The following is a 12973-nucleotide window of genomic DNA, read 5'->3' on the forward strand; positions in this document are numbered from 1 at the left end:
GAACGTGAATGTGGCCTCAGTCTAAAAAAAGCACTGTTAAGTCAGTGATGATGAAGGATGTCTGGTGTTCCAGTTAGGGATAACCGAATCATTTGGCAGGACCCTGGTACAGTGGCCATGAACAACTGACCTGCAGTCTGTGCCAGGGTCCTGCTGAATTGATGCCACTGGACAGGGGCCCGGAGAACCGCCTTGTACTTAGCGGCATCTGTGGGTCTTGTTTTGATTATCTGGCTTTAGGTGACATCACCATTATGGCATGATGCACACACGACCAGGGTCCTGCAAATTTATTTGCTTATCTCTAGTTCCAATTCATCTTTGCAGCCATTCATGTTCCCCCTACACCAAACTCACCCAACCATGCCATTATGGACCTCGCTTTGCACTCTGGGGCACAGTAAAGCTGGAACAAAAAGGACCTTCCCCAGTCTCTCACCACAATGATGGAATCATACAATTGTGAAAAATTGGCATCGACCTTATTATTTTTCAATGAAAATATTGAATTCAGTAAAATGGCCTTATACTATGGGCCGCTCCCAAAACACTTGACAGCGGGTGGCAGGCACTCTTGTAGGTCACTTTCTCTCTGGGGTCTGCGAAACTCAGATTCATCCACCAAGTGAAATGTGTATGTTTGGACCTCTGTGCAGACTTGACTTGTGTCTAGGAGGGTAAAGAATGACTGCACCTCAAAGCTTCTTTAAAAAAAAAAAAATTCTGTAATCTCATTACAATTAGGCTGTGTGCCCACGATGCGTTTTTTAAGCGTTTCCGCAGCGGCAAAAACGCTGCATAAACGCTTAAAAAACGCATGGTAGAAGGCCTGCCATGTTCCCCAATGATAATCCGCATGTGCTGTGCACATGCTGCGGAAATTTCCGCTGCGGATTATCATTGCGGAAAAAAACGCAGCACTACCAATTATTTTGCGGAAGCGCTGCGTTTTCGCCGCCATTGACTTGCACTGGAACGCATGGATTACGCATCACTGTATATGTAGATGGCCATTCCATGCGTTCCACTGTGCGGATGGTATCTGCGTCTGGAGAAGAGGAGACTCTCATCCAGACCCGAGTACCATAGAACCTGTAAAAAAAAAAGAATAAAATAAAAAATAAATATTATATTTACCTTCTGACGGCCCCAGCTGCGCTCGTCCTCCCATGTCGGCAGATCGCGGTGGACTGAAGGTCCTGCGCTGACGTCATAGTCATGTGACGGGTCACGCGATGCTGACGTCGGCAGGTCCTTCAGTGTACCGCGATCTGCCGGCAGCCAGGACGGAGTGAAGCAAGACTGCGGGGGCCATCGGAAGGTAAGTATAGATTTTTTTTTTTATTTTTAACCATTCTTTGGGGTCACACTATATAAATCCATGCCGGTTGCATGGATTTATATAGTGTGACCAAGTTGTCAAGCACTTTCCAAGTGATGCTAAAATCGCTTGTAAAGCGCTTGTCAACCCGCATGCGGAAATGCATGTGAAGAACGCGTCACATCCGCATGTCCCTGGCAGGAAAAACGCATGTACAATCCGCATGTACAATCCGCATGTACAATCCGCATGCGTTTTTTCTGCCAGGAAGATGCAGAAACGCTCAGGAAGAATCCAGAGCATTTCTGCATCGTGGGCACATAGCCATGAAGGAAGTCTGTCACCCCCAAAGCTCGATGTAAACTACACAGAGTCCTATAAGACAATTAGCCACTATCAATATCATACCTGTAGTATAGATTTCAGCTCTTTGGAACTCATCAGACTTCAGTGATTTTTCTCGTATGCAAAAACTGAACGTGAAAAATAGGCATCACATGGATGGCATCTGAGTTCTGTCAGATTTTTTTCATGGACCCATAGACATGCATTGGCAAATTGATCCACGACTCAAATCAATATTGGACCATTCTCCTTGTCTTGGTGCTGACCAGTATGTCCACAAAAACATAGACATGTGAACCGCCCCATAGACTTTAGTGAGTGTAAGTTCTAAAAACTGCAGTCTGAATGAGCCTGACGAAGCTGAGTGAAACACATATTGGGGCACTTGGACACTTGATCTAATTCTTTAATAGAATAGCGGGCACATGCGATCGCCCAGCCACTACAGTGTGCGCCCGCTATTAAGGAGAATGAAGTCTCTGCTCCCCACATCTATACCCTAGGTATGGAGAACAGTGACTATTCCGGAAGCTCATCTTACCGTGTGAGTGCGCATGGCAGTGACGTCATGCGCGGCTCACACGGTGAGATCAGCTGCTGGCAGAACAGGACACAGCGCTGGAGCAGAGGGAAGGAATGTGAGTAGAATCCTTTATTTTTTGTGTGCAGTATGATGGGAATGGAGGTGGCATGCATACCAGGATGGGGATGGGGCCACATATAATAGGAAGGGTGGCCATATATACCAGGATGGGGGATATTAACAGAATTGGGTGACATTACCCCTATAACAGTGTCAGCAGCAGACCCCCTCCCCCATAACAGTGCATCATGAACACATTTCTTGCTTCAATTTTTTTTTTCTATTTTCCTCCTCTAAAACCTAGGTGCGTCTTATTGTCCGGTGCTTCTTATAGTCCGAAAAATACGGTATTTCACCTACTGTATTTTATATATATAAAAATCTTGCAGTCATCTGGAACCTAAGTGTACTTTTTTTTCATTTAGCTAATATTTGTACATAAAACTGTATTCTATACTACTGAATTATGGGGTGTTTTTGTTTTTCATTTTTCAGAGAGGTTTCTTACATTTTTTTCTTCATTGCTTCTTATGTATAATACATCTTTGTTACATTTTGTTTTCGTTCTTCAGCTCCAAAGGACAGTAGTTAAAACTTAGCCTTTAATCATATAGGATAAAAAGATAGGGAGCATGTGAACATATTAAAAAGAAAACCCATAATGTTTAAGCATTTTGGGTAGGAAAACCCTTAATCATAGCCAATCTTATTTTTTTTTCTACTGCAAACGTGTAAACGATATGGGTTTTATCTTTTTAATATGTGCACATTCTCAAATTTTTTTATCTACTACTTTTCTTTCTACTTTTTTTTTTTTTTTTTTTTTTTACACTTTACTTTACTTTTTAACTACTTTCCTTTGGTGTTGGAGAATATCCCCTTTTGGACCACTGAGAGCTACAGTTAGGTCCATATATATTTGGACAGAGACAACATTTTTCTAATTTTGGTTCTAGACATTACCACAATGAATTTTAAACAAAACAATTCAGATGCAGTTGAAGTTCAGACTTTCAGCTTTCATTTGAGGGTATCCACATTAAAATTGGATGAAGGGTTTAGGAGTTTCAGCTCCTTAACATGTGCCACCCTGTTTTTAAAGGGACCAAAAGTAATTGGACAATTGACTCCAAGGCTATTTCATGGACAGGTGTGGGCAATCCCTTCGTTATGTTATTCTCAATTAAGCAGATAAAAGGCCTGGAGTTGATTTGAGGTGTGGTGCTTGCCTTTGGAAGGTTTTGCTGTGAATTAAACATGAGGTCAAAGGAGCTCTCCATCCAGGTGAAACAAGCCATCCTTAAGCTGCAAAAACAGAAAAAACCCATCTGAGAAATTGCTACAATATTAGGAGGGGCAAAATCTACAGTTCGGTACATCCTGAGAAAGAAAGAAAGCACTGGTGAACTCATCAATGCAAAAAGACCTGGGCGCCCACGGAAGACAACAGTGGTGGATGATCGCAGAATAATCTCCATGGTGAAGAGAAACTCCTTCACAATAGCCAACCAAGTGAACAACACTCACCAGGAGGTAGGCGTATCAATATCCAAAACTACCGTAAAGAGAAGACTGCATGAAAGTAAATACAGAGGGTTCACTGCACAGTGCAAGCCACTCATAAGCATCAAGAATAAAAAGGCTAGACTGGACTTTGCTAAAAAGCATCTAAAAAAGCCAGCACAGTTCTGGAAGAACATTCTTTGGACAGATGAAACCAAGATCAACCTCTACCAAAATGATGGAAAGAGAAAAGTATGGCGAAGGCGTGGTACAGCTCATGATCCAAAGCATACCACATCATCTGTAAAACACGGTGGAGGCAGTGTGATGGCTTGGGCATGCATGGCTGCCAGTGGCACTGGGTCACTAGTGTTTATTGATGATGTGACACAGGACAGAAGCAGCCGAATGAATTCTGATGTATTCAGAGCCATACTGTGTGCTCAGATCCAGCCAAATGCAGCCAAACTGATTGGTCGTCGTTTCATACTACAGATGGACAATGACCCAAAACATAAAGCCAAAGCAACCCAGGAGTTTATTAAAGCAAAGAAGTGGAATATTCTTGAATGGCCAAGTGATCTCAACCCAATTGAGCATGCATTTCACTTGTTAAAGACTAAACTTCAGACAGAAAGGCCCACAAACAAACAGCAACTGAAAACCACCACAGTGAAGGCCTGGCAGAGCATCAAAAAGGAGGAAACAGCGTCTGGTGATGTCCATGAGTTCAAGACTTCAGGCAGTCATTGCCAACAAAGGGTTTTCAACCAAGTACTAGAAATGAACATTTTATTTACAATTATTTAATCTGTCCAATTACTTTTGGTCCCTTTAAAAACAGGGTGGCACATGTTAAGGAGCTGAAACTCCTAAACCCTTCATCCAATTTTAATGTGGATACCCTCAAATGAAAGCTGAAAGTCTGAACTTCAACTGCATCTGAATTGTTTTGTTTAAAATTCATTGTGGTAATGTCTAGAACCAAAATTAGAAAAATGTTGTCTCTGTCCAAATATATATGGACCTAACTGTATTTGACCAGGAAGCCAGACCAGTGCATACTCCGTGCACTGCACCCAGACCACAGATTGTCAACTCTGGAAGTCTCCTGAGATATTTATCTCAGACTCTAACACATACAGTTATATGAAAAAGTTTGGGCACCCCTATTAATCTTAAGCTTAATGTTTTAGAAAAATTTGTGGTTTTGCAACAGCTATTTCAGTTTGATATATGTAATAACTGTTGGACACAGTAATGATTCTGCCTTGAAATGAGGTTTATTGTACTAACAGAAAATGTGCAATCTGCATTCAAACAAAATTTGACAGGTGCATAAGTATGGGCACCCTTATCATTTTCTTGTTTTAAATACTCCTACCTACTTTTTAATGACTTACAAAAGCACTTTTTTTGGTTTTGTAACCTCATTGAGCTTTGAACTTCATATCCAGGTGTAAGCAATCATGAGAAAAGCTACTTAAAGTGGCCACTTGCAAGTTGTTCTCCTGTTTGAATCTCCTCTGAAGAGTGGCATCATGGGCTCCTCAAAACAACTGTCAAATGATCTGAAAACAAAGATTATTCAACATAGTTGTTCAGGGGAAGGATACAAAAAGCTGTCTCAGAGATTTAACCTCTTAGTTACTGTGAGGAACATAGTAAGGAAATGGAAGAACACAGGGACAGTTCTTGTTAAGGCCAGAAGTGGCAGGCCAAGAAAAACATCAGAAAGGCAGAGAAGAAGAATGGTGAAATCAGTCAAGGACAATCCTCAGACCACCTCCAGAGAGCTGCAGTATCAACTTGCTGCAGATGGTGTCACTGTGCATTGGTCAACTATACAACGCACTTTGCACAAGGAGAAGCTGTATGGGAGAGTGATGCGAAAGAAGCCGTTTCTGCAAGCACGCCACAAACAGAGTCGGCTGAGGTATGCAAAAGCACATTTGGAGAAGCCAATTTCTTTTTGGAAGAAGGTCCTGTGGACTGATGAAACCAAGATTGAGTTGTTTGGTCATACAAAAAGGTGTTATGCATGGCGGCAAAAAAACACAGCATTCCAAGAAAAACACTTGCTACCCACAGTAAAATTTGGTGGAGGTTCCATCATGCTTTGGGGCTGTGTGGCCAATGCCGGCATCGGGAATCTTGTTAAAGTTGAGGGACGCATAGATTCCACACAGTATCAGCAGATTCTTGACAATAATGTTCAAGAATCAGTGATAAAGTTGAAGTTATGCAGAGGATGGATCTTTCAGCAAGACAATGATCCAAAACACCGCTCCAAATCTACTCAGGCATTCATGCAGAGGAACAATTACAATGTTCTGGAATGGCCATCCCAGTCTCAAGACCTGAATATCATTGAACATCTGTGGGATTATTTGAAGAGGGCTGTCCATGCTCGGCGACCATCAAACTTAACTGAACTGGAATTGTTTTGTAAAGAGGAATGGTCAAAAATACCTTCATCCAGGATCCAGGAACTCATTAAAAGCTACAGGAAGCGACTAGAGGCTGTTATTTTTGCAAAAGGAGGATCTACTAAATATTAATGTCACTTTTCTGGTGAGGTGCCCATACTTATGCACCTGTCAAATTTTGTTTGAATGCAGATTGCACATTTTCTGTTAGTACAATAAACCTCATTTCAAGTCAGAAACATTACTGTGTCCAACAGTTATTACATATATCAAACTGAAATAGCTGTTGCAAAAACACCAATTTTTATAAAACATTAAGCTTAAGATTAATAGGGGTGCCCAAACTTTTTCATATAACTGTATGTGATTAGGTGAATTGTTTTGTACATTGTTTTTTGCAGGCTTTATAGAGAATTGTGACAGTAACAATGTGTATAAGACCTGCTTAGCACTTCTATAAACTCTCCATAATAATCGACTATATTTAGAGGCAGGAACCAGGTGTGCCCTCAATGGCTGATTCTATAACTGTAATTTGCCTTATATTTGTCTTTATTCCCCACAGAATTGCTGTGAAACAATGTTTATTGTACATGTTGCTGGTATATGAGAAGACGGAGCTGCAGCAAAAACGAGGCCAATCTAGGATTTGATTCTTTATTTTCACATACATAAAAAACATAGGCAAAGCACTATTAGATTCCTCAAATGTACACACAAACCAATGCAAATATATAAGTATATATATTTATATATATAGTCTTTTTTCAACATGATACAAAGTAGTAACATCTGTAGAAGAGACCCTGTAATGTATAGTCATGTGCTCTTCTAGGGAGATTGAATAGTGCCCCTTCCTGCCCTGAGGTGTTATGCCTATATGTAATGTAATGTAATGGCCTATCAGTTCCAGCCAATATTGAAATGATAATGTAGAAAATTCTGAATGAGAAGATGAAGTGACAGTAGTAGGATTGTCAGTGCACGTTACCAGTGATAAACTTTACCAAAGCTGACAGAGCAAAACTCTACTTTGTGCTAAACTCTGCCTCCAGGTTACCAGGAAGGGTATGTGCACACCCCTTCTTTTTCAGATAGGTCCACTCTGAAACCCGTTTGAAAAAAGTGCCTTAAAAAGCTCAAAAGATTGATCATATGAATCTCTATATCCAAATGGCTAGCTGTTCATATGTTCAGTCTTTTGATCGCTTCAGCTTTCAAGAGAAACTTAGCGGGTTAAAAAAAAGTGACCTGACCATACTTCAGGTGGCTTCCACTTGGAAGACGTCACAAATTAAATAAAGAAGTGTATGGGGACCCCAAAAAGACAGACAAAAGACACGTGGCATCTTTTGTAGCTTTCCAAAACGTCCCCCCCAAAAATGGTTCCACTTATAAAACTTGGTGGGGTGTCCTGAGTTTAAAAGACATTGTGTGCACATACCCTAATAGCGGTTCTCCAGACAAGTGGAAACATCATCACTATTCTTCTGAAAAAATATATATGTGCTATTTGGTTATAGATTGATTCTCTGCTACAATCTCCGAAGAAGTCATTATATTTGTAGATAAGGCCACCATTATCTATTTACATTGTAGACACTGAGTCCTTTGTGGGAGCTAGACCTCTATGTCTGCATATGGGTTGGTTACATATTTTGGGTGTAAGGTGTCTCCGGTCAATCAAATATTTGCCCATCTACAGCTACATACGATATCATCTACATACATATATATGATCTATTAGGACTTTCATGTTGATAATGATTTTTTTTTTAAACCTTTTGGGAGGTTTGCCTACTTTCTAGCAGAATCAAATTTTTGGCATACCATTAAGAATAAAAAAAAACACAATGTAGATAAACCTCTCAGATACAGTCATGTAAACATGCAATCATTGTGCATTGTGTATTAGTCTGAGAGGCCCCAAAAAAAGAATCAATTTTTGGAGATTTTTTTTTCCCAAAACTTTTTGAATGTAGCATCTCCATAAAACCATTAATTATTTTTTTCTGAAAAAATAAAAACTTTCAGTTACTGAGAAGTGAATGAATGAGCGGGAACATCACATCATCCTCAAGAGTCCGCCACTGGATTACCTGACTCAACATGTGTCCATTGCTTCGTTGTACGAGATGAAATGCAGAGCTTCAGGGAAGGCCTGCACCATGTTTATACTGATTGTCCTGATCTCATCATACATGGCCAGAGAAAAGAGGATCAATGTGGACTAGTGGAGACCACAAGGATCATCATTCGGTCTGAAGATCATGTCCAGTTGAAGCGGAGGGTATAGTCAAAGTGTTCGCATTGTTTGGCCAGCAGTTACATTGTGACAGTGGATTAGTTGGGGAGGTCTCTGGTGGAATGACGATATTCATATCATCCACATTTGCAGATAAACATGGATGCCACAATAATCATTCCAGGGTCTGATAACACAGTTTCAGGCAACTCAGTTTCTTAGGTCCATATATTTTTCCTTGAAAGAGAAGAGTTAAACCCATCATTCACTATTATAATCAGATCAATCCAGAGTGAAAATGTATAAGCTGCTTAGTGAGTGGGAGATAAAGCTCAGTACACGGCAGCGGCCACTAAGTAACGCACAGGGCTGCTGGGTTTCGCATCAGACATCACTTATATCTGTCCATTCCCGAAGCAGTTTTGAGTTAATTAGTGGAGGTGACAAGAGTAGGACCCTGTCCGATCTCGTATTGATGACCTATGCTAAGGATGGGCCATGAATTGTTAGGTTCTGGAGAACCTTTTTACGTTTTCATAGGGTCACATTTAATTTGTGTTTCATAAATACATGTCAGTAAAAGAGAATTAATCTGCTTATTATTTATTTAAATATTGCAGCTAATCACCACCAGTGATGGGCTGCAGTGGTCATATGGGTAGCTGGGCACACACCGCTGCAGAACAATATATAAAACCAGTGAGAAGCATCAGAGTGATGGGATATTTATCATGTGAGTTAGGGGTCTTTTATTATTTTGTGCCGCTCTCCTCTTCTTTCTTGGCATTAAACTGGCCATACACATTAGATTGTTATTAGGCCAACCACTATCTCTCTTGACTACACGTCGTAAGGCTTGGCTCGGCCCAGCGCTCCTGTGCTTTCTATGAGAGAACAGCTACCAAATGAGCCTGGCAGCGGATTAGCTTGGGGCCAATCAAAAGGACTGGCCATTGAAAGTCAACTTTTTGTTCCCTCGATATCATCTGTCAGAGAAGCGTCGCCCCCATATATTTAGATAGTAGGCTGGTTCTGATGAAATCTGCAGCATTATTTTTTCTGATATTGGAAAACATCTTTAATAATGATAGTTAAGATGGTTGATTTGACAAGGCTAATCAAGGAGAAAACGCGATGGGAAGCAGAGACACAGGGGCAGAGCGGGATCACGGTTAGTGCTTGTAACTTTAATCAGTGATATCTCCAGACAGGAACCACATAGCAAAAGAGGTTTGCCGTAATGGGGCTTTAATCTACTTCAGAGAGTTTCTGCACTTTGGACAGTTCCCATTTATTAGAAGGGTCCCTTGACAATGGATTGATCACAAAGTGTCTTCCTTCTGGAATCCCTGGGGATCAGATTTAGTGAGAACCTAGCAGTAAGTGTTTCATTCCTCTGCAGTCATAGCACAGGGAGAGTGACGCATTATGGCTTATCTGTGCAATGCAGGACAGCGGTTTAAGCTTTGTCGCTTAGTAGCTGAGACCTTGTACCTGTAGATGGACAGATTCCCCGCACCACTGCTACTATCCGTGCTTGCTTGGCAGTGGCTCTCCATCCAACCACACACCATAGTAGAGAAAGAGAAGGTTTCCAAGGCGCCTCATAATCCTCAAACATTTTCTTTATTTGCGTCATATTAAAAACTCAAACACTTAAGTATGGCAACGTTTCGACCACATAAACTGCCTTTTTCAAGCCAAAATTCAATGGTAGAAAAAACATTTTGCTGTTGATTATTTTTTCTCTCCATGAATTTTGGCTTGAAAAAGGCCGTTTTGCGGCTGAAACGTCGCAATACTTATCATGTGTGTGAGTCTTTAATATGGTGCAATAAAGAAAATGTTTGAGGATTATCTGGTGCCTTGGAAACCTTCATTTTTGCCTTCTAGTATCAGTAGAAGTTCATAACGTGACTGGTTCACAGAGGGGAAGAAAATAGGAAATGTAAATGGAAATAGGGCTTTACCATCTATTAGAATATATTATAGGAACCGGACAGACACTCGGGGCAGTTTGCCGACATTACTATAACTCTGATGGCACTGTGATCAGAGGCACTACAGCTGTCATCATGGGGCATGGCCTGTATTTACTGGCGTGGATATATATTGGTGTCATGGTTTTTGTGTCGGGTGTGTCGTTTAGTCACCTGGTCCGCTGTCTGCTTCTTGTCTTGTGCTCCTGGAAGAAGGACAGATTCTTCAGCCGGTGAGTCAGGCTTCATTTCCACAACAATTTGATCTTTTTCTCCTGGTTTTGTGCTGAAAATTAGGAAGAGATTAGAAAAAAAATATGAGCTCAAAATGAAATTTAATTCTGGAAGGTAAAGTATTACCATTTTACTTATTTATTTTAAAGAGGAGCATTCAGCTGGATAAGACTACATGGTGAGCCGCACATGTCTCACTCTTATGTGTTTTTAACATCAAAATTATTCCCTGAAAAAAATAAATAGCTATGTAAACTATACTGTATATAAGGCTATGACCAGTGGAAAAAGTGCATGATGGCGTGTACACCTCACTCAATGATGGGAGCTTTTCCCTGCTCCAAGTAGCCAGTCCAGGTTTTGGGTTGATTGTGGCTGCTCACCTGCAATGCTCAGGTATGGTATAAAAGGGCAGAGAGCTCACAATGTGATGGATCTCTGTGCTCATGGGATCGGCTGTGAATAAAGCAATTGTTTGATGGGACGCTGTGCGCTCTGATCAGTTCTCCTCAATTAGCATTTACATGTGTAGTTAACAGCCCGGCGGTCAAAGATTTTATTTTGTATTGTTCGTATATTGGGGTTTTTTTCTGCATGAGAAGAAAATAAAACTGGTTTCTGATTGTTATATCACAGATGTCTGGTGTGGACTGTATTCCTGTGCCTGTCTGGAGATGGCAATCTTGCAAGTCTATCGGTCCCTACCAAACACATGACCTAAAAAGCTACAGGTCAATGTAAGACAACGTTTACATTTTTCGGGCCAGTGCTGTCCATGGAAAAAACTGACAGCACTCAATGTTGATCATCTGAGCAGCCAAATTATTTTTTTTTTACATGGACTGAATGTCCACATGAAAAAAATGTCAACATGTTCTAGTCTCTTCCATATGTTGGATGAGAATTGCCTATTCATGTCTAGAGGTGCGAAAAAAAATTACATCCCATACAGATCAACCACACAGCATCAGATTTTTCCAGGTACATTGCCATTAACAACATAGGAAACTGTATTTGGTCTTGTAAATTTTATTAACTGATATAATGTATAAAAATGAATGCCGTGCAGATGACCATTAAAACGAGCAAATAAAGCATATAGTCATATTAAAAACAGTAAATGAAATAAAAAAAATCGATTAGGCAATGATTTATTATTGAATAAGGTAATAAAACATGAAAAAAAAAACTAAACATCTGTAACAGCACGTACCATTATCATGCTATTTATCCTTATACTGGATACCATAAAAAAGACAGAACAGCGTTTTTATTCATCCCGCCTCCCAAAAACAAGAACAAAAAGTAAACAGTTGTATGTACCCCAAAATGGTAACTGGAACACAGACCCTATGAGGAAAGGGAGGATTGAGTGTGACACAACCATCCGGTTAAATGAAGAATCCATTATTTAGAAAATCCTTAAAACAAGCAGATCTGTCCAGGAAACATGTTAAAAAGTGATGGGTTTCTGGCGTTACGCACCCATAATCGTGCAGCATACATTACAATGGTTGCCTGAACATTTGTAGAAGCCACTAGATCACAACCAGTTGGAGGTGGGAGATGTTGGTGGGTTTTGAGGACTGGAGTTGAGGGACAGTGCTCTACTGGAAAGTCAGTCTGTGATGACAGCCCCCTCCAGTAGGAAGGTGCGGTCGTCAGAGCAGACGCGTCTGGCCATATATAAAATTGCTAAAGATGGAGAAAATTTCGAGTCCAACACTGACCCTAATATGGCATCGTAGACCGAAAAAATGCTTTGGGTCATGGAATGCACTGACACAAATTTTTTTTTTTACTAAAGATAAAAAGTGTTTTATGCTTTTGAGCTGAACATGAATAAAAAATATATGGCAATCAATAGATTTATGTGTATTTTGGGGTCAGTACATCAAAGGTTTTACACCACAAAAGTAGTGTAAAAGCTTTGAAGAGTCGCTGTCACAATTCCACCCCTCAGTGTGTCTTGAATGCAGTGATTGACAGCTCAGTCATCCAGTCTGGTGCAGTGGCGTGCTGAGCTGTCTGTGTTTGGATTGCCAGCTCAGCCATCCAATCTGAGACTGGGAGGTGCTGAGCTCCCATCAGGTGCTCGCTTTTCCTAATGATTATGACGCGCCCCTGGGCCTGTGTCGCGCTGCGTTGCGCATGCGGGAGCTTACCTGGAGCCGGATCTCTTGAGGGTTGTAGTCTCGTGGCGGTGATCCGGTCCGTGCCCAGGGAGTCAGACTAAGTGGCGCTGTATTAGCGGTAGATGTTGGACGACTACGCCACCCGTTGAGTACAGCTAAGGAGCTGCTGCTGCAGGGCAGACCGCTGAGGCCGGTGGTA

The 12973-nt window shown here is 41.0% G+C and overlaps 1 protein-coding gene across 2 annotated transcripts in view; it reads right to left on the reverse strand.

The window, feature by feature from the left end:
* Positions 1-6824: 6824 nt before the first annotated feature.
* The window catches only part of MCAM (melanoma cell adhesion molecule), a 137469-nt gene continuing 131320 nt past the window's right edge, over positions 6825-12973 (reverse strand). For both annotated transcript variants that reach the window (XM_073656631.1, XM_073656630.1), the window contains 2 exons: positions 10580-10691; positions 6825-8663 (listed from right to left, as the gene is read on the reverse strand). In XM_073656631.1, coding sequence (XP_073512732.1) covers positions 8637-8663; positions 10580-10691 — 139 coding nt within the window. In that variant the 3' untranslated portion in view covers positions 6825-8636. The remainder of the gene's footprint in view (positions 8664-10579; positions 10692-12973) is intronic.

The sequence above is a fragment of the Phyllobates terribilis genome, unplaced genomic scaffold, assembly GCF_046119375.1.
Source record: "Phyllobates terribilis strain yellow unplaced genomic scaffold, ASM4611937v1 Scaffold_12__6_contigs__length_324123572, whole genome shotgun sequence".
In the NCBI taxonomy this organism is placed as follows: domain Eukaryota; kingdom Metazoa; phylum Chordata; class Amphibia; order Anura; family Dendrobatidae; genus Phyllobates; species Phyllobates terribilis.